General features: G+C 39.1%; 1 protein-coding gene across 1 annotated transcript; it reads left to right on the forward strand.

Moving 5' to 3' along the window:
• Positions 1-2,557: 2,557 nt before the first annotated feature.
• sxc (O-linked N-acetylglucosamine (GlcNAc) transferase sxc) lies at positions 2,558-22,890 on the forward strand. Its single transcript, XM_034973208.2, has 11 exons — positions 2,558-2,973; positions 3,122-3,332; positions 4,277-4,460; positions 10,278-10,346; positions 12,119-12,315; positions 12,397-14,038; positions 14,950-15,241; positions 16,138-16,318; positions 17,547-17,651; positions 18,212-18,413; positions 18,907-22,890. Exons 1-10 carry the CDS (start codon positions 2,832-2,834, stop codon positions 18,369-18,371), a joined length of 3,183 nt encoding a protein of 1,060 aa, XP_034829099.1. The 5' UTR covers positions 2,558-2,831; the 3' UTR covers positions 18,372-18,413; positions 18,907-22,890.
• Positions 22,891-22,925: the final 35 nt, after the last annotated feature.

The following is a 22,925-nucleotide window of genomic DNA, read 5'->3' on the forward strand; positions in this document are numbered from 1 at the left end:
ATTACCTGAAATAAGTAAGTTTTACAAGATCAATATTATTTTTTATACCTAATTAGAGAAATCTAAAATAAAAAAGCGCTGCAAAAGGTTCGTACGCACCTGAGCGGCGCGGCGCGGCGCTTCAGTGAGCTTCACGTCGCGGCACAGAGCTTCAAAATATCATTTCTATCATTTTGTATGGCGCATATCGCACTAGAGCGGCGCGGCGCGGCGCTTCACCGCGCGTTGCCGCGCGGCACGGCTGGAGAGAATATTTTGAAGCGCACTGAAGCGACGCGCAGTGCAGTGACGCTAGTGCGACATACCCAGCGGCGCGGCGCGGCGCTTCAGTATGCGTACGTCGCTCGAATAAGATACACGCGCATCTTGTTAGGTATTTAAAGTACAGGCAAGAATCGGCAAGATAGACCTCAAAATAAATAACGTAGGTTTAATTTTTGACACATGACGTGTTCCTCATGCTCTTAGAAGTATATCCTCAAAGGTCCCAACCCCTAGGATGTCGGCTTCCCCCCTTCCCAGTGTCTAAATGTATAAATGTCTCTCCGAGCGTTATGAGAAAACATCAATGGTAAAAATAATCCTGATTAAATAACTATAATATATTATGTACATATTATACCTACCTACTTCATCTAGGTAGAATTAATAGTTTCGGAAATATGCCTACCTATTGTTGTACTTGTATTTATATTATACTAGCTTATGCCCGCGACGTCGTCCGCGTGGACTACACAAATCTCGAACCCCTATTTTACCCCCTTAGGGGTTGAATTTTCATAAATCCCTTTTTAGCGGATGTCTACGTCATATTAGCTAGTTAGCTAGCCAGCATGCCAAATTTCAGCCCGATCCGTCAAGTAGTTTGAGCTGTGCGTTGATAGATCAGTCAGTCAGTCACCTTTTTCTTTTATATAGGTATTTAGATATAATATGTACCTGTGTTTACCTGCCTATTTTATATATTCTATTGCACATAAAACAAAGACATTTTGCGAAAATGCTTTTTCTAATGTAATTTCCACAGAACCTAAGGGACTAGCTGATGCCCGCAACTTCGTTCGCGTAGATGTAGGTTTTTTAAAAATCCCGTGGAAACTTTTTGATTTTCGGGATAAAACTAGCCTATGTGTAGGTACACATAGGCTACTTTTATCCTACAGGGTATAATCTATCTCAGGTATATAGGTACTAGTAGGTAATTCCCGGAAATGTGCTCACCTATAGAAAAATCTAAATCCACGCGGACGAAGTCGCAGGCATCATCTAGTTGCATTTTTTTTAGATTTTTAATCCCGTGTGAACTCTTTGATTTTCCGGGATAAAAAGTTGCCTACCTCTGTCAATTCCCGGAATGCAAGCTACCTCTGGTCCAAACTTCATATAAATGGGCCTTTAACAATCCTGTGGAAATTCTTTCATTTTCCAGGATAAAAAGTAGCCTGTCCTTCCCCGGGATGTAATTCAACTTTGTACCAAATTTCATCAAATTCGGTTAAGCTGTTGAGCCGTGAAAAGCTAGTAGATAGACAGACAAATACACTTTTGCGTTGATAATAATATAAGTATGGATATGCATAAATATTTTTTTATAATTTCCATAAAAACTATCATCATCTTCATCATCATCAACCGATAGATATGTCCACTGCTGGACATAGGTTTCTTGTAGGATTATATTACCGACCTGTGTGGTATACCTATTGTTTCTAATGTAATTTCCACAAAAACTATTAGGCAATAGCATATAGAATTTTGTCTTCGACATTCTGAAGTAAATGTGAAATGGTACAGAGTCATTAAGAAGGCGAGGAAACAAAATGTGATATCCTTCTTGATAGCGTGACTTTGGTATGTCAGCAATCCATTTCTTCTTCTTTTTTAGGGTTCCGTACCTCAAAAGGAAAAACGGAACTCTTATAGGATCACTTTGTTGTCTGTCTGTCTGTCTGTCTGTCTGTCCGTCTGTCTGTCAAGAAACCTACAGGGTACTTCCCGTTGACCTAGAATCATGAAATTTGGCAGGTAGGTAGATCTTATAGCTGACATTTGGGGAAAAATCTGAAAACCGTGAATTTAGGGTTAGATCACACAAAAAAAATTAAATTGTGGTCATGAACTAATAATTAGTATTTTCAACTTTCGAAGTGAGTGACTATACCAAGTGGGGTATCATATGAAAGGTCTTCACCTGTACATTCTAAAACAGATTTTTATTTATTTTTATGCATCATAGTTTTTGAATTATCGAAATCATACGACTGTAGTACGGAACCCTCATTGCGCGAGCCTGACTCGCACTTGGCCGGTTTTTTCTCTTCGATAATTCGTTCTTCTTCTGCACAACAAAGAAATAATAATCAAATCCTCTTCACTGTCGCTCATCTTGCGACGTTGTTGCTCGTACGCGAACGGGTGTAAAAGTGACGCGCAAGTGACGCGAGCTGCCGCGTACTGAAGTTGTAGTGCGGTAGGCACCGTCGAGCGGCCTGAGGTGAAGCGTTCTGCAGTCGGACTGAAGCGCCGCGCCGCGCCGCTCAGGTGCGTACGAACCTAAAGCTTATGACTTTATTGATACAAAAAGTCGTGTCATTGGAGTTTGACGTAATAGAACCATAGACAAAAAGTTAAACATCATCTGACAAATAAAATGAAATCACAAAATGGGCTATCCTTGTAAAGCATGTTGTAAAGGATTAATAAATGCGGATTAATTTTAATAAAGTCATCGTAAATATTGTAATCGTTGCCCATGGAATAAAACCGAAAACAAAGTGATGATGTGCTGTGCGACTTTATTTCACGACAGTTTAGTGTAGTGCAATAGAAACATGATAACAAAAATGCAACCACAAGCGAATGTTGCCGTGCCTGCGCCACAATCTGTCACGACGCAGCCTCAACAAATCGTCGGCGTTACAGCAAATGCGGTGATCTTGAAAATGTCGGAAATCCAACAGCTATCCACCGTTGGTACGTCTTTTTCCACTAATTTTATTGAGTTTTTCGTTGTCATTTTGGGTGTGACGAAAATCGTGATGTTGAAAATGATCGATCTTTGTCAGGTATTTTTGTGGTGTGATATTATGTGAATCTTTAGTGATTAGTGCATTTTTGTTAGGACTGCTGGAACTGGCGCACAGGGAATATCAAGCTGGTGATTATGATAGTGCAGAATTGCATTGTATGCAACTGTGGCGTCAGGATGGCACAAACACGGGAGTTTTGCTCTTACTCTCGTCAATACACTTCCAATGTCGGAGGTTGGACAAATCTGCACATTTCTCCACACTCGCTATCAAACAGAACCCTCTATTGGCTGAAGCTTACAGGTATGTTGCCCAATTTATGTAATAAAAAGTGATATAATTTTTTCTTTATAGGTTATGTTTGACATCCAAAACAGTGAAAGAAATAAAGAAAGATCTTTATTTGAGGCAACTTCTCTTTTACATTAAGCACCAAATATTACACATAAAGATTCATTTGATCAAAAAGAAGAGCACCTAACTACCTAACAAACCATAATATAATTTATAGTAGGTAGCTGGTAGGTGTGTAATTTTTTACACATGCCTCTACAATGACATGTATGATAGACATGGTCTAGAAGCAAGTAGTGCAGTGTTTAATTGCATTAAAGTTTCATTGGATTTAGATTTAGCTTAAACATTACTTTGTTAATTCTGTTTTGATGACCTTGTCTCTGAACTAAAAGGCTTTCTGAGGCACTGAGGGAATGTAGATGGCCTAATTTTGACTTCTCTAAAACTGTCAGTTCATTTTGGTTAATGTTACAAGAAGTACAAACATCTAATATTATGTTCTGTCATCACCAGGCCCTCATCGTCAACATCATCTCAATCTATCGTCAGCCTACTGCTGAGATCTCCTCTGAGAATGGGATGGGTTTAGTTAAACAAGAGTCCACCTCACTGGCCTATTGCAAATTAGCAGACTTCACACACCTTTTTGTTGTTCCATGTTTTCTTTCACCATTAAAGCAAGTGCACACTATATTCAATTTCTTAAAATGCTCATAACTCTGGATTACTCTGGAATGTTAGAGGTGTCTGCCCGGGATTGAACACCAGACACCCTAAATAGGAGGCCTATTTAGGGCCACCCTAATTAGACCACCAGGCGATCAGACATAAGTAATTTTTAAGCCCCTATGCATACAAGAAAAATAAATTTCTTACCATTAAGTGAATATGTTCCTGACATTGTTTTGCCCTGCCCCAAGAACTCTTAAAATTATAATTTCTTGTTATAGTAACCTGGGTAATGTATACAAAGAAAGGGGACAGTTACAAGAGGCTCTTGAAAATTATCGCCATGCTGTGAGGCTAAAGCCAGACTTCATTGATGGCTATATCAACCTGGCTGCTGCACTAGTAGCTGCCGGGGACATGGAACAGGCTGTGCAGGCCTATGTCACCGCTTTGCAGTATAACCCCGTAAGTATTCTAGAACATTCTATGTCTATCACTATAGGTATTCATCTACTTTAGGACAATTTGTTAATGGTCACACCAACCTGGTGGTTGACCGGGAAATGGCATAGGCTCTGCAGAACTCTGTCACAGCTTTGTAAGTATTGTAGCATATTCCATAATTATTGTTTTCTGTTGCAAGTCGATACATTACTCTGTTGCATGTGATGGGAGGACAAACAAGCACACTTTCGCATGTATATATTACTAGCTGATTTTGTTAGCATGGATTTAGGTTTTTAAAAATCCTGTGGGAACTCATTGATTTTCCGGGATAAAAAGTAGCCTATGTCACTCTCCCCATATATTTATAGTCAGTGCCCAAACACCTTAATCGTGTGTGGTCTTTGGCGATACCCATGCAAAAAATCACTCAAATCTGTTGCTCCGTTGCGACGTGATTGATGGACAAACCAACAAACAAACACACTTTCGCATTTATAATAAGGGTACTGATTTATTTGAGTGAATAAAATGACAATTTGTTTACCTTTATTTGTCAGACCGAAATAAATAATTCCACCAATGACTATTAGGTACAGTTGTTATTCTAATGGGCACATGGAAAACTTTACATGATTACACATTCCCATTAGTTTGCATAAACACAATTAAATAGGCAGATGGTCTTTTCCACTCGATTGTTTGCTTCTTGACCTCTGCTATAATAAGAATAGTAGTGGGAGTTTCAATATACATATTTATTCCAACTAAAATGGCTTTTCTTCATTGCCACATGTTCTGAACGCCTAACATGCGCACCGCGAGAAAATTTTGTCTACGCATTTACTCGTCTTATTTGTATGAAAAAACACGAGATAATGCGTAGACAAAATTTTCTCGCGGTGCGCATGTTAGACCAACTGGTCGTATAGCATGATAGCCACGAGTCACGACATGAAATTCGCTATGCGGCCTTTCTGCGTTTGAGCGTTTTCATAAGAGCCATAAGGACGTGACGCAGCGTGATGCGTCACGACGGATATAGTTTATATGAGTTTGTATGGAGTAATACAAACTCTGGCGCTTCGCAGCGCCGCGTAAGTGCGTTTGAACCTTTACACGAATTTCGCGTTGTGGATGTTTTATAGTGACCAAGCGCGCTGTGAGCTATTTTTGAGCTTTCAATGAGCGTTTTCGGTCTTTGAGCGTAACATGGTACATAGGCCTAGGTATGTTCTGGACAGAGTATCTTTCTAATGGCTAAAGGTGAAAGAATTATTGAAATTGGTTCAGGGGTTTCAGAGTTTATCGATTACAAAGAACCAAATATACCTATACAAATCTTTCCTCTTTATAATATTAGTACTATATAGATATAAATTAGTACAACAAGTATGTAACATTGTATTCAACTTTTCTAGCCTCTAGGTGATAAAATTATCATGTATCATAGTCATACACTTATTCTTGTATCAGTATTAGGAAGATTATCACTTCCTTTCATTGATAAAAGTGAGATTACTACTAAATTTTGCAGTTATTTGGTCTACTGAATAGTGGTGCGCGCTAACTCTTATAAGTACAGAATGAACCTGAATTATTTTACTCTGAAGGGTGAGATCTATAGAGCGCACTCTGACTTAGCTTAGACTTAAGATAGAGTTAAAACGAGACAGAGCTATATCTCTCACATAAGTCTCTCTCGTTTTAACTCAATCTTAAGTCTAAGCAAAGTCAAAGTGCGCTCTATAGATTTCAGCCTAAGTTTACGCTTTCGAAATGTGCAATCTCGTACTATTCTAAATAATATCTGTCCCGGCTGTACTCACGTGTGTAGTCGACGTTAGCCCGACTAGTAGCCCGCACGCGCCGCGAAAACCGCGGTTTTCGCGGCGCGTGCGCGAACGGACTCCCTTGAAAAAGGACCCCGTATGGGTTCGAAACTAGTCAGGCTAACGTCGACTACACACGTGAGTACAGCCGGGACAGATATTATTTAGAATGGAAATCACTCACGGTAGTTTAAATGCTAAAATCTCGTACTAAATTACAGATAATGACTAAATTCCAGTTATTACCAATCTAGTATATTAAAAATACATTATATTACATTTTAAACTGCGTATTGATATAGAACTTTCACTTTAGAACAAATACCATACATTACGTTCATACTGGTTATAGTTGCATATCGCCTATGAATTGTATAGTTGTGTAACGCTACTTGTATTGTTCGGAAAACACGTTTAATTGAAGACAAAGGCTTTACCTATGTACCTACTCATTGTGAGGCCTTCAGTTATTTTTCCTACTACTCATTTTAATGGCAGCGGAAAGTGAGCCATTTTTTGTTTTTCTTACGTCGAAAGTTCGTAAAGTTTTAGCATAAGCTTTATGATTAGTTAGCGACGAATGGGATTTTTACATATAGCATTTTTTATTCCATTTCAAATTAGCCCTTGATTGTGATCTATCAGTTTGTAAGAAAGGATGCATGCAGTCTAATGGAAACAGGTTGTAAAGGTCTGCACCTATTGAATTTCAAAGAATGATTATTTGGCGGATAAAGTGTTTGTTGTTAAAAATTACTAATCTAAGTACTATAACTAATAATAATTTTAATGATAGCATGTTGACATACTTTTTTCCACTTTTGATGTCTGTTTACACAATATTTTATTAATTTTAATGATTGACATTTTGTAATCGCAATATTTTATTTTGTTTCGTACTCAATATTCTCCTTTAAAATACTAATTATTGATGACTTATTTAAATTAGGTATATATTATTGACATTTATTGTACCTACTTAATAACATTGCACGCCATACTTGGTAATACACTGTTTCCAAAAAAATATTGTAACACCACTACACGTGTATTTTTTGCAATAAAAAATTACGAATTACGAATTACGAAAGTATAAATAGTCTGCACCTCTATAGTATGCGACAGTTCGAAATGGCAATCGGATAGGGAACGCCCTGCACACAAGCACAGCCCCCATGCTAACCCAGTGCGGGCGAGCGCGGGTGACGTGTGGGTGTGCGGGATGCCTCCCGTCTACCCCGATTGCCATCTCGACCTGTCGCGGACTATACATAGTCGAATTTCCACCGACTCGTACGAAGCAATTTGCTTCCTTGTTTCTAATACGCACGGCTAGAACATGGAATGCCCTTCCGGCTTGCGTTTTTCCCCGCTAGCCTTAATATTGGTACCAAAGAGAGAATGTGGGGTATAGCTATAAGGGTTAGCTCTTACTCCTATCGACTTAATTGCTTAGCGGCATATTTTTGTCGGTTGGGTCGTAGCTAGTTGTCGTACTGTACCAATGCGCCAGGGGAGGTCGAAAGAACCGATATATCAAGATTCATAAATTTTTAAGGCTTTCAAAATCAACAGGAACTTTAACTTGATTTGATATTAAAACGATATTGATTTGACGTTTATATTGAATCGTCAAGTTGCATGCGTTTCCTGTTATTGCAACTGCATTAGGTATAAGTAATTGCATGTTGTACATAGATATTACAATAAAAAAATATTAAAATTAACAAGCAAAATTGCTGTCACCTTGAAAGGTTACGTAAATTGCGTACCAACTGATAAAAATATACACAAACACATTTTTGCAGATTTATTATATTTACTTAAATATAAAAACCGGCCAAGCGCGAGTCAGACTCGCGCACCGAGAGCTCCGTACTGCAGTCGTATTTTTTGACATTTGCACGATAAATCAAACACTACAATGCATAAAAATAAGTAGAAATTTGTTTTAGAATGTACAGGTACCCTTTGATATGATACCTCACTTGGTATAGTTATGTTCCTTTGAAAATTGAAAATGCTTATTTATAATTCACGACCACAATTTAATTTTTTTGTGTGATGTAACCACAAATCACGGTTTTCGGATTTTTCCCCTAATTCTGCTATAAGACCTACCTACCTGCCAAACATGATTCTAGGTCAACGGGAAGTACCCTGTAGGTTTCTTGACAGACAGACAGACAGACGGACAGACAGACAGACAGACGGACAGACAGACAGACAGACAGACAGACAACAAAGTGATCCTATAAGGGTTCCGTTTTTCCTTTTGAGGTACGGAACCCTAAAAATGTGGGTAATCTATGACGTTGTGTTACACTTCGTTTACACCAAGGTCTAATTTTTTTTTTCTCTTTTTTAAATATATTTTATATACTTACCTTTTGCCCGCGACTTTGTTCGCGGTACGTATTATATTATAATATCAAAAACCAGTAGTAGCGCGTTTCAGCTTGTTATTGTATTGTCGATATTGAACTTTATTGCGTCGCAACAAGAATTGCTTTTTTACCCGACTACGGCAAAGCCAATCGGCTAAGGAAAAGGAATGGTTATGATTTTTTATTTAAATGTCTTAGCGGAGTGAGCTTTCTATATCAGTATAGGGTATTAAGTATTCTGTAATAGTTATTTTATGATAACAATACTTGCATGTTAGTATAATATGATACTGAATATAATACGATACCATAACATAATCATATTATGTTGATTGTTGGTATTATAATTGTATAGGTCCTGTCAAAGTCTTAAATAAAATATGACAATAACTGCCATAATTAGATGACCTATAGTATAAGTAGGGACTTCCGTATATGAAGTAATAAGAAGCACCATTATTAGACATCCATAACATGTTCTATAGAAATGTATAGAACATACATGTCTATAGAATAGAGATAAATGGTCTCGGGTAGCGCAAGGTCACGGCATTAATTTCCTCTATACGTACAATAACACACTGACAAACGGTCAGACCGTTGACAAATTATTCTAGTAAACTAGTTCATTCTATATGAATAGTTTTTATGTATGAATATTAATTAAATAAGTAGGTACTAGATGATGGCATGATTTCGTCCGCGTGGATTTAGGTTTTTAAGGTTCCGTACCTAAAAGGAAAAACGGAACCCTTATAGGATCACTTTGTTGTCCGTCTGTCTGTCTGTCTGTCTGTTGGTCTGTCAAGAAACCTACAGGGTACTTCCCGTTGACCTAGAATCATGAAATTTGGCAGGTAGGTAGGTCTTATAACAAACTTTAGGCGAAAAATCTGAAAACCCTGAATTTGTGGTTACATCACAAAAAAAAATTAAAATGTGTTCATTGAACTAATATTGCTATTTTCAACATTCAAAGTGGGATAACTAGACCAAGTGGGGTCTCATATGAAAGGGCTTTACTTGTACATTCTGAAACAGATTTTTATTTATTTTTAGGCTGAATAATTTTTGATTTATCGTGCAAAATGTCGATAAAATACGATAGTAGTACGGAACCCTCAGTGCGCGAGTCTGACTCGCACTTGGCCGGTTTTTTTTAAACCCCAACGGATCCTTCCGGGATAAGTAGCCTATATCAGTATACGGGACTAAATGATGCTCGCGACTTAGTCCGCGTGGATTTAGGTTTGTCAAAAATCTCGTAGGAACTTTTTGATTTTCTGGCCAAAAGTAGCCACAAGTAGTACATAATTAGGTATTAAAACACTCGTGTGATACTATTAAATACCTCGCCTGCGGCTCGTTTTTTAAACTCACCCTCATGTTTTAATACCAGCCATTATGCATCCGTTTTATAAACTATTACGCTTCATTTATTCATATTATAAAAGTATAAAAAATGTGAATACATGGAATGAATAAATCAGGGAAAAGTCTTAAACAACATCACAGTAGAATAAAGTAACACAAATCCTCGCAGGTTATCTTGTAAAATACAAGAATTCAAGTTCTTTGCTTGAGATTGTACGCCACAGTGAAATTTAATATTGTTGCAGGATCTTTACTGCGTTCGAAGTGACTTGGGCAATTTGCTCAAGGCCCTAGGACGCTTGGACGAGGCGAAGGTAAATACGATTAATGCTCTTCGCTTTCTGGTTTGCTCTGAAGTTAACAGGACTTTCTTATTTGTTGCCTTAGACTTGAATTAAATTGGAGTACTCTCTGTTTCGTCAGCGTACACTGCTATTGCGTAGATCTATTGAAAGCCCGATGCGTAAAACGACGTCAGTTGTAAAGGCTTCGAACAAAATTAGATCTCAATTTGTTCCCTGTACAAAAGTTTTATTGAAGTTTGTTTTAGCCGTTACAATTGTCGTGAGAACAAGATGGAAACTGAACTGTTTGCATAATAAATTTTGTTTTCCAACTCGTTCGATGTTGATTGAACCAAGTCACAAAATATTACGATTGCAAAAAGTTTCCTCTGATTAAGTTGATATGTTGTGACGGCAAAATGCGTAAACATTCGAATAATTTTCCACACACTGTTAACGATTTCCTGAAATAACACTTTTGGTTTTTATTGGCAAGTTATTATTAGCAAGTTGATTACTTTGTATGGAAAACATTGTGTGGAAGATTTAATGTCTAAAGAGGGAGTATTCTAAGCTGTAAAGTTAATATGATTTATTTGAAAAAAAACTTATCCTGTTTCCTTCAATATAATAGGTTGTTAATTTACGCTTGTAGTGATTTGTAATTATATTGTACGGGGATCAGTGGAGTAGAGTTTCCCTCATTAGTGGTATGATGTAGTGAGTTATGTTTATTTGAAAGATATGATTTTGTCATCGCATTAAACTTAACACGCTTAAAGACAGCGTGAGCTGACAAATGATCCTCGAGTCATAAAACATGATTTGCAATATAATTAGGGTTATGGTGCATGGGTGACTTTTGTCAGCGTGCCAGTTTTGCCACTCTTGTCAAGTCTACGGGGACGTATGTGTTTGCATTTTGCAAACGTGTGAACCGAAAGACTTGAGGCTCAAGTGAACTATTATGACATTGGTGTTGGCGTGATTCTGTTATTTAGTATGGACTGGCAAATGTTGTAATTTGATAATTTCATACTTGGCAGATCAACGTGACTCCGGTAGTACGTTTTTAAATTTGAAAGTTGACACTTTTGGGGCCTAGATTTGATGTGGGTGACGAAACTGATGCGAAGACAAAAGTTACTCTTGCGTTGCTCGTAAAGAAAAAAAAAGTAAGACGACTGTCGGCTGAACTAGTTTGACTCAAAATCGACTAATTCTGTTATATTTTCACAAGGTGTTGTCTGGTAAGACAGTAGGTGTGACCGGTGGTGATCTTGGGTTATGGTTGGTACCGCACTCGCTATGCCGCCGCGGTGACTCCGTTCTATCTGCTGCAGGTAAAGTGTATAGTTAAGGTTTGCAAGATTTACGAACAGGTTTAACGGACACCACGCGTGCTCTTTGACATGTCATTGTCGTGACCATCCTCCATCGGCTAGGAAGTGGAAGCGTTTCCCAATATATATCGAGCAAAGCATTTTTGATTCTATCCTTTCAAGTTATACTCGTATATGTTTTGAACTATACAGTGTTAACCTCAGCAGAGTGAATCGTTTGCATTTCCTACTGATGTCTTGCGTTCGGCGTAGTCTCGTTATCGTAGGGTGCACTTGGCGTAACTTACTTTGCAAATGTCGTTTGGTATTCGGTGCTCCACCATTTGTTTCGAACACCCAGTACCACTCGATGCTATGGTGTAATTACAAAGATTTGGCGTAAAACACATCTCAGTACATCATCACTGTGCAAATACGTTTTAAATCGATCTTTAACATTTGCTTTTTCCGTGTGTGTAGGCTTGTTACTTGAAGGCCATCGAAACGAGGCCTGACTTTGCAGTGGCATGGAGTAACTTAGGATGCGTTTTTAACGCTCAAAGTGAAATCTGGTTGGCTATTCACCATTTTGAAAAGGCCGTGGCCTTGGATCCCAATTTCTTGGATGCCTACATCAATCTTGGAAATGTGCTGAAGGAGGCTAGAATTTTCGACAGGTATGGTATTTGAAATTTGGCGGACATGATTTACCAAGACAAATGACTATTCTAATACAAACGTGATTTTTATTGTTATAGGGCAGTAGCAGCTTACTTACGCGCTTTGAACTTGTCGCCCAACAATGCGGTCGTCCACGGCAACTTGGCTTGCGTATATTACGAGCAAGGGCTCATTGATCTGGCTATTGACACATACAGACGAGCGATCGAGCTCCAACCCAATTTCCCAGACGCGTATTGCAACTTAGCTAATGCACTCAAGGAAAAGGGTCAAGTGTCTGATGCTGAGGAATGTTACAATACTGCACTGAGACTGTGCCCATCGCACGCTGATTCTTTAAACAATCTGGCGAATATAAAACGCGAGCAAGGATACATAGAAGAGGCTACCCGTCTTTACTTGAAAGCGTTGGAAGTATTCCCCGAGTTCGCTGCTGCGCATAGCAACTTGGCTTCAGTTTTACAGCAGCAAGGAAAACTAAACGAAGCACTCATGCATTACAAAGAGGCGATACGTATTCAGCCAACTTTCGCCGATGCATACAGTAACATGGGCAACACTCTCAAAGAAATGCAAGATGTGGCCGGTGCCTTGCAATGCTATACAAGAGCAATCCAAATCAACCCAGCATTTGCTGACGCGCATAGCAACCTCGCGAGCATCCACAAAGATTCTGGAAACATCCCAGAAGCTATCCAATCGTATAGAACAGCATTGAAGCTGAAACCAGATTTCCCTGATGCATATTGCAACTTGGCTCATTGCCTTCAAATCGTCTGTGATTGGACCGATTACGAGGCGCGAATGAAGAAATTGGTCAGCATTGTGGCTGAACAATTGGATAAAAATAGATTACCATCCGTTCATCCTCACCATTCCATGCTGTATCCATTGACGCATGAGTTTAGAAAGGCTATCGCCGCCCGACATGCCAACCTTTGCTTGGAGAAGGTGCAAGTCCTTCACAAGCCATTATACAAGTTCCCAAGAGATTTACAAGGCCGTTTGCGTGTTGGATACGTAAGCAGTGATTTCGGGAACCATCCAACGTCCCATTTAATGCAATCTGTGCCAGGACTACACGATCGTAATAAGGTTGAGATTTTCTGCTACGCTTTGAGTCCCGATGACGGCACAACATTCCGATCCAAAATTGCGAGGGAAGCGGAACATTTTATTGACTTATCCCAAGTGCCTTGCAACGGAAAAGCTGCTGATAAAATCCACGCAGACGGGATAAATGTCTTAGTAAACATGAATGGGTACACTAAAGGTGCGAGGAATGAGATATTTGCATTAAGACCTGCTCCAGTTCAAGTTATGTGGTTGGGTTACCCTGGGACGAGCGGGGCGAGTTACATGGACTATTTGGTGACTGATGCTGTGACGTCACCTGTTGAATTGGCCAGTCAGTACAGCGAAAAACTCGCGTACATGCCTCATACGTACTTTGTTGGGGATCATAGGCAAATGTTCCCGCATTTGCAAGAGAGGTTGATATTGAGCGATAAGATAAAGTCGCACAACAGTTTGGGCGGTTTGGCCGATAATGTCGCGGTTATCAATGCAACGGATTTGTCACCTCTAGTGGAGCACACGGATATAAAGGAGATAAAGGAAATAGTGCGTGCGGCGCGACCGGTAGAGATTTCCCTGAAGGTTGCGGAGCTGCCCACTACAACGCCTATCGAAACTATGATTGCATCGGGACAAGTACAGGTAAATATTAGTCTAGTATTTAAACTAAGCGCATATGCCTTTTATTGTGTGGCTACTACTTAAAACATGCAAATATCCCGATCTTTTAGAAAAATTAGGAATTGCCTTAATAGTTGGCCGCACGTCATAAGTTTTCAAAGCTCTTATTTGTTTATACTGAAATCACAAGATTAGGTTTTCCTAGTCTTTTCAACGTAAAATCCATTAGGTATCTAAACTTTTTTTAAAGGCCAAGTTCGTCCATACATTTACAGCACTACACAGAAATCTTGTAAAATTAAAATGGGTGGTACTGAATTTTCGACTTTAAATCAAAGTTTTTCAGGTCTATTTTTCTCTTGAGTTATTTTATTTCAAAGCTCGAATCATCATCGTTGGTGAGGTGTACAATCTCGTACTAACTATAGTATGCGACAGGTTGAGATGGCAATCGGGGAGGAAACGCCCCGCACACCCGTACAGCTCCCGCGCTAACCCCGTGCGGGTGAGCGCGGGTGACGTATGGGTGTGCGGGTGGCGTCCCCCGCCTCATATCCCGATTGCCATTGTTTGATGTCAATTCAAGTCTTTCTCTCAAGTCTTTTTTTTTTAATTACGTCGCGCCTAAAAACTTTTACTTCAAAAAGAAGATTTGGCATAAACTCATCGATTCAAAGATTCCTTAAAACATCAGAATAAGAATAAGTGCTAACACTAATCTAATCTAATCTAAATTAGCCTATACTGTCCCACGTCTGGGCAAAGGCCTCCCTCCGATCTTTCCACCATTTCCTATTCCGTGCCTCATCAGGCCACGTAACTGCAAACTTATCGAATTCATCACGCCAACGTCTCGCCTCGGCCTACCACGCTGGCGTTGATGATTCTGGGGACTGGAGAGTGCTAACACTAACCAAGAATTTTCGTTCCAGACAACAGTAAATGGAGTGATTCTACAAAACGGCCTAGCAACCACACAGACCAACAACAAAGCGGCCACCGGTGAAGAGGTCCCGCAGTCCATCGTAATAACCACCCGCCAGCAGTACGGCTTACCCGACGACGCTGTGGTGTATTGCAACTTTAACCAGCTGTACAAGATAGATCCGTTGACTCTTCACATGTGGGTGTATATCCTGAAGCATGTGCCTAACAGTGTGCTGTGGCTGTTGAGGTTCCCGGCCGTTGGAGAACCTAATTTGCAAGCGACTGCACAACAATTGGGTAAGTTTAGAGTTTTGGTAGAGAACGTAGTAACTACAGTTTGGCTTTGCTCAGACTTAAGATCAAAATAAGACAGATTTATGTATCTGACATAATCTGACAAATATTGGATATTTTTATATCCATACTAATATTATAAATGCGAAAGTGTGTCTGTCTGTCTGTCTGTCTCTCTGTCTGTCTGCTAGCTTTTCACGGCTCAACCGTTCAACCGATTTTGACGAAATTTGGTACAGAGGTTGCTTGCAACACGGGGAAGGACATAGGCTACTTTTTATCCCGGAAAATTTAAGAGGACCCACAGGATTTTTAAAAACCTAAATCCACGCGTACGAAGTCGCGGGCATCAGCTAGTTTATAATAAACTAGCTTATTCCTGTGACTTCGTCCAGGTGGAGTACACAAATTTCAAACTCCTATTTTACGCCCTTATTTATGTGTTGACTTTCCAAAAATTCTTTCTTAGCGGGTGCCTACGTCATAATAGCTATCTGTATGCCAAATTTCAGTCCAATCCGTCTAGTGATTTGAGGTGTGCGTCGATAGATCAGTCAGTCAGTCAGCTTTCTTTTTGTATATATGTATAGAATATCGCAAAAATATGGATCGTACTATAGTCCGTGACAGGTCGAGATGGCCATCGGGGTGGGCACGCCCCGCACATCCTCACAGCCCCCGCGCTAACTCGGAGCGGGATAGCGCGGGTGACGTGGGGGTGTGCAGGGCGTCCGACCGCTTCACATCCCGATTGCCATCTCGACCTGTCGCATACTATAGTTGTAGACCTAGAAATTTAATTTAATTTAATTTACAGTAAAATATCTGCCACAAACATGTACATGGCCATATATTTGATCAAACATTTGCAGTCAAATAATAAGTGATGTATTTCACAGGCTTACCTCCCGGTCGTATAATCTTCTCCAACGTGGCAGCGAAGGAGGAGCACGTCAGACGTGGCCAACTGGCCGACGTGTGTCTGGACACACCTTTGTGCAACGGTCACACCACTAGTATGGATATACTGTGGACCGGCACACCGGTCGTCACTTTACCTGGGGAGACCCTCGCCTCACGGTATGTCTTACTCTTACTGAAACATCTCTATGGACTACCACAGAATACTTAATAGTGCCTTCCAGATACTGCTGAATCTCTCTTCTATAACGTTAAAGTAAACTGTTATGATGCAATAAACGCTTCTCTCTCTCCCCTCTCCATCTCACCTTCGTCTTCTCACTCCCTCTCCCCTTCTCCCCCTCACCGCTTCTACCCTCTCCCCTTGTTCCACTCTCTGCTTCTACCCTTTCTCCCACTCCATTCACCGACTCGCTCACTCACTCAATTATAAGAAAAAAGAGTTTTATAGGATAACATTAGTGCAAAGGGACGCGCCGTCATAGGTACAGTATGCGACAGAAAGTAATGTATGTATTTAGAAGGAGATAGCAGATTTGTAGAGCGTTGTCCCTGTCATTGAGACTGACAAAACGTCATATAGGTATGAGTGACAGAGACAACGCTCTACAAAGCCCAAATCTCATTTGAAAGGTACAATACTTGCCGGTACTGTAGTTTAGTAGTTTACGCGCGGAACTCTCTACTCGACTAAAACGAGAGGTTCAGACTTGTTTAGCCGGTAAACCAGTAAGCAGTGCTCAACTGAATTTTTGGCGTTCATACACATTTAGCTACTAAATTACTCTCTTCTCGACCAAAATACCAATGTAGTCTGAACTAGGCTCAAGTTCTAGTGACGTGAAGTGCGGCCTAAGGCGACTGGACGTGAAACGCCGGTGCTGCTAAGTGACTAGTGAAGTGACAAACTATGTGACTAGTGCGTATTCTGTGACGTTTTGTCATTAAAGCCTGACTAGAAAAATAAAACACCTCGCCATATTGCGGAAAATCAGTGGAACTAATATTAGATAATATAGCCTATATACATTACTTTCTGCCGCGTACCTACTGTATATTTCTGGGTCTGGTACTACGCACTGGATGACCCATCCATACTAATATTATAAATGCGAAAGTGCGTCTGTCTGTCTGTCTGTCTGTCTGTCTGCCTGCTTGCTTTTCACGGCCTAACCGTTCAACCGATTTTGATGAAATGATAATTAAGATGATTTTGGTACAACAGAGTTAGCTTACATCCCGGGGGAAGAACATAGGCTACTTTTTCGCGTTCCCACGGGATTTTTAATAACCTAAATCCACGCGGACGAAGTCGCGGGCATCCTTCTTGCTCTATGTAAAATAACTAATTTGTTTCAAAATAATATTGTGTTTTGTATAATTTCAGTGTGGCTGCATCTCAACTGAACACCCTTGGCTGTCCAGAACTCATTGCAAGGACGAGGCAGGAATATCAAGACATAGCTGTAAGATTAGGAACCGACAGGGAATAGTAAGTATTTGATATAATAACGTAGCGCAGCTGTTATTTAAGAATGGTTTGGCATATAGGTTACTAGCTGATGCCCAAGAATACGTCCGGGTGGATTTAGGTTCCTAAAAATCCCATGGGAATTCTTTGCTTTCTGGGATAGTCATAGTCATAGTTGCAAGTTAGACAATCCGTTGCCCCGTTGCTACTTGATTGAAAGACAAAATATCATCAAACAAACGCACTTTTGCATTTATAATATGGGTACTGATATTGTTCGTTGAACAGTTTCAAGAGTTTGAACACTACCTCCTTCCCTTTTTAGTGCTAGCGCGTACCGCGAGTTGCAGTGCGTTTTAAAATCCGTAAATTTGAATTTAAATCTATGAAAATCCGGTGCGAAATAATTCCGCAGCGCGCACGCTTCTATAATAGTTTGATAGTTCACAGATTTTGCGGAAAAAAACGCACGGAAATTTGCCGTGCTAGCTTTTAACCGACTTCCAAGAAGGAGGTGGTTCTAAATTTGGTCCGTTTTTGAAATTCGCCTACATTAATATAAAATTGTTTTCCCATTACAGTCTCAAAGGGATTCGCGCGAAAGTATGGACGGCTCGCATGGAGAGTCCTCTATTCGATTGCAAGGCGTATGCCACCGGCTTGGAAATGCTGTACAACAAGATGTGGGCGAGGTACGCGCGCAACGAGCGCCCGGACCACATACAGGCCATAGACAAGTAGACTGCGGCCCCAGACGACTGGACGTCTAAGAAACGCCGGTGGTGCTAAAGGCTAGTTCGGACTAGTTTAGTATTTTAGTCGAGTAGCGAGTAATTTAGTTGCTAAAATACAAAATCGTTCGCACTTTGTTCGAATAGAGTACAGTACGCAGCAGAAAATATTGTACATCGACCTTTAGAAAGAGATAACAGTTTCGTAGAACGATGTCTTGTCGTTGTGACTGACAAAACATCACATAACGAGTGACAGAAACAACGCTTTACAAAGCCCAAATCTCATTTGAAAGGTACAATACTTGCCGGTACTGTAGTTTAGTAGTTTACGCGCGGAACTCTCTACTCGACTAAAACGAGAGGTTCAGACTTGTTTAGCCGGTAAACCAGTGAGCAGTGCTCAACTGAATTTTTGGCGTTCATACACATTTAGCTACTAAATTACTCTCTTCTCGACCAAAATACCAATGTAGTCTGAACTAGGCTCAAGTTCTAGTGAAGTGAAGTGCGGCCCAAGGCGACTGGACGTGAAACGCCGGTGCTGCTAAGTGACTAGTGAAGTGACAAACTATGTGACTAGTGCGTATTCTGTGACGTTTTGTCATTAAAGCCTGACTAGAAAAATAAAACACCACGCCATATTGCGGAAAATCAGTGGAACTAATATTAGACCATAGATTATATACTAGTGGCGCTCCCAGAGCAAGTTTTTTATATTTCTGACCAGGCTATACAAACCGAATGTGTACTTAGCGAGCGTCAAGACGTAATAGCGTCGCATTATATACTCTATCCGCGGAAAGACATTAGTATAGCGCTCTCTCTCTGTTATGTAATCGCATATAGATGATAGAGACAAAAATCTCAGTTGGCGTTAACCATTTTGCGTCACCAATCAGCCATGATGACGAATATAAAGTTGACATAAGCACAGTGCAAAGACTTGCCTTGAAATGGCATAAACAGATTATTCTTTGAAAGAATACTATTTGTCGATGAATTTTGTTTACTTTTAGATTGGACTTGATGTAAAAGCTCTTTTCAACTGTATTTGATTAGAATAGTCTTCTAGTCATAAGATTCTTGTTTAGAACTTCTCAATTGCATTGAAGCTATATTGTAATCAATGAGGTAAAATTAGTGGATAATAATTGTCACTCTGACTAAAACTGTTCCCCAATTGTGTAAGACAAACGTATTCATTGTTATCATAATCATCAACTAATTCTGCCCTTTGATTGGCTGTGAAAAAATGTAAACATCGAATCAAACAATCAAAGGGCAGAATTTTTGATGATTACGATAACGATGAATAAGTTTTTCTTACACAATCGGGGGGCTGATCTTTATGCTTTTTAAAGCTGACCCATTGAGCTAAAACTTATAATGAACTGGCTGAGGCCCCGCATGCAATTTGACTTGCGCCCCTCTGATGAGACTATGTCAGAAACCTTCCCTCAAGTCCCAACAACAATTGTACAATGCTTCAACTCGATCATCAGTAACGAACAGACACGTAGATACAAATTTTATGTAACATCATAAATTAATGTTGAACGTCTGACTAAAACCATTGTATGTTAGACAACCCACTGAGTAAGAAAGTTACAAATCGTTAATAAGATCAAAGCTGATTGCTGGAATGATCATATTAAATAATATGTTAGTGTGACAAAAATTATTCACTACTTGATAAATGAATTTTGTGTAGCTAATTATTATTATATTAAGCAATAACTAATTTATTTCAGAATGGCATAGTTTCTGTGGCCTTATTGCATGATGCCGCAATAATTAGCTCTTACTATAATTGCATTAAAATTTCCGATTATAGCCAAGTAGGTGATAGCAGCTAGCGCCCAGCCGTATTCTAATTAATAATATACAAAGACTATCGACCGTAAATAATAATAATGGGGATGATGACTATTAGTCAAATCAGCGACTTTTTATCAAACGTTGGCAGATTACATGTATATTAAACTAGCTTATGCTCGCGACTTCATCCGCGTGGGCTACACAAATTTCAAACCCCTATTTCACCCCCTTAGGGGTTGAATTTTCAAAAATCCTTTCTTAGCGGATGCCTACATCATAATAGCTACCTGCAAGCCAAAATTCAGCCCAATCCATCCTGTAGTTTGAGCTGTGCGTTGATAGATCAGTCAGTCAGTCCGTCAGTCAATTTCGGGCGTTCGGAGCGATCATGTATCTAAATTGTTCTGAATTTTTTACCCAGTGATGTGTAACTAATAGGGTATAACAAAAAGCATACATTGGTGTATATTATGGGAGTATGGAGACAACATTCTTTGTTATATAAAGTCACGTTATGTAACTATACTGGATGTTTTATTTGTGGGGCAATGTAACGAATTTTCGACCAAAAAATGCACGATTTTTTCAACACGTATTTTAAAATTACCTTTAATAATTATATTTTTGTATATTTTTTACATGGGTAAAGCTGGAAGAGAAAGCCTATTTCAATAAACATTTAGGGGCAAAATATACTAAAAAGCGAGATGTGCGATATTTTAACAACGTAAAACAACGCTTGGTACATTTACTTATTATTTTGCAAAACTAATCAATATTAAAAAACTAAGTAACAAAATTAAATTACATTATTATTTACAGATTAATTTATTTATGACATTACAATATTTACAAAAAAGATTCAAAACAATTAATTAATTAATTAATTGTAAACAATTAATTAATTCATTATGTAATGCATGAATTAGTCATAGAATAGAAAAATAAAAATGGAATTACCTGTATAAGAAATTTATTATAATTTATAACAGCTTGATACAGAAGTATTTGGGGCTGAGTAAAAAGTTATACAATAACTATGAAATAAGGATCCGCGATACTACAAATATTAGTTCCTTGTTAAAATTTATCGATCTATTTGTATGAAGTGAGGGGCAATGGCGGGGACGTTATTCGGCCGCACATTGGTTCCATCATCCTTTCATTTCGCAAGCTTAGGTAAGAATAAGTCTGCGCATAAGTATATGACTGTAGTACTGATCTTACCGTAAAGGTGGATCCACACCTGCGCACGCACACGAGCCGTGCACAAAACGCGAATCGAATGCCTATGTATTCGTCACTGTCTCTGCGCATGTCGCGAACTAGTATATTATTATGTTTGTGCTCACTCCCAAAAACTGACGAACAATATGTCCACGCCCTAACTTGTACAACATGCATGAGAACGAGTGTAAACCACTCGTGAACAAGTCCACATTATGTTCTTATGATGCGCGTTGTGTGCACGAAACGTGCGCGTGCGCAGGTGTGGAACAAGCCTTTAGATCAGTACGACACATTCATGCGACACATATTTATGATTTGATTGTCCCCTCCATTGGTCGCCCACTTTTTGTGTGAAACTGTATACCTATTTAATTAATTAATATTAATTATATACTTTGTGATTGTAGGATAAATTTATGAGTGTCACTTAGTATGATACACAAGTTGTAGATATTATTAGCTATACATTGAAAATAAAATAATTGAAATATGTAATACTATTTTGGCTATCTCTATTATTGGATAATATTTATTAGTATGTGAAAAATAAAAAGCAATGTATTAAAATTGATGGTGAAATGATAAGTTCATAATAAGGTGGAATGTTGTTATGTGGAAATGGAAACATACTGATAAAATGCGAAGCGAGCCTATGACGCTACATTGTGTCGAGTATTTATGTGATTCTGGTCATATTATAATAAATTTGATTCAAAATTCAGACGTGGCGTTTCTTTACGCCGCGTCGCGTATCGAAAGTATGTTTCCGCCCTTATTCTTTAGACCGTTGAGCTCGTTATACCGGAGTTAAAAATTGAGCGTTTAGAGAATAAGACCGTAGGACAATAATGTGAACACATTGTAAAGGCGCAGACACATTGCTGTGTTTAAGCGTATCGTGAGCGTCGTTGCGACAGAATGCGATTGGAGTCATACATTTTATTAATATGTAGCGTCTTTCTGGCTAACTGACGCTCAAGGCGCACTCTAATTGATTGAGCCTTTCCCAGAATTACTACAAATTTTTACTACTAGTAACAAGAAAGGATTTTGTGTCCAGTCTAACTATAATTACAATAAATAATATGTTTGTACCAGTAGCAAAACTATAGAAACATATTTTTATGACATCACTGTCGCTCTAGCTGTATGCACTTTTCCATTCTTACTTTACATTCTGGAAAATACTCTGTTGATCGATCGCTACGTCAAATTGAGTTGCAACACGCCACAGTCCACAACACAGTAATCTGTCTACAGCTTAATAATTTATTTAGGGTGACCATGATTTTATTTTTTCAAATGTTTTCTTGCACAATGGTTTGTTTTATTAATTTTTCCGAAGAATATCATTAGAGTAAGGATTGTGTATTCTATATACAATGTTTTCATAGGGTTCCTTGACTTGATTGTAAATATTTTAACTCTGTTTAGGTCAAATTTAACCTAGCGTTACGTATTAAACATTGCAAGTGAAATGTTGTTTTATTTTCGCACTAGTTATTATTTGTTA

This window comes from Maniola hyperantus, chromosome 11 (assembly GCF_902806685.2).
Source record: "Maniola hyperantus chromosome 11, iAphHyp1.2, whole genome shotgun sequence".
Taxonomy (NCBI): Eukaryota; Metazoa; Arthropoda; class Insecta; order Lepidoptera; family Nymphalidae; genus Maniola; species Maniola hyperantus.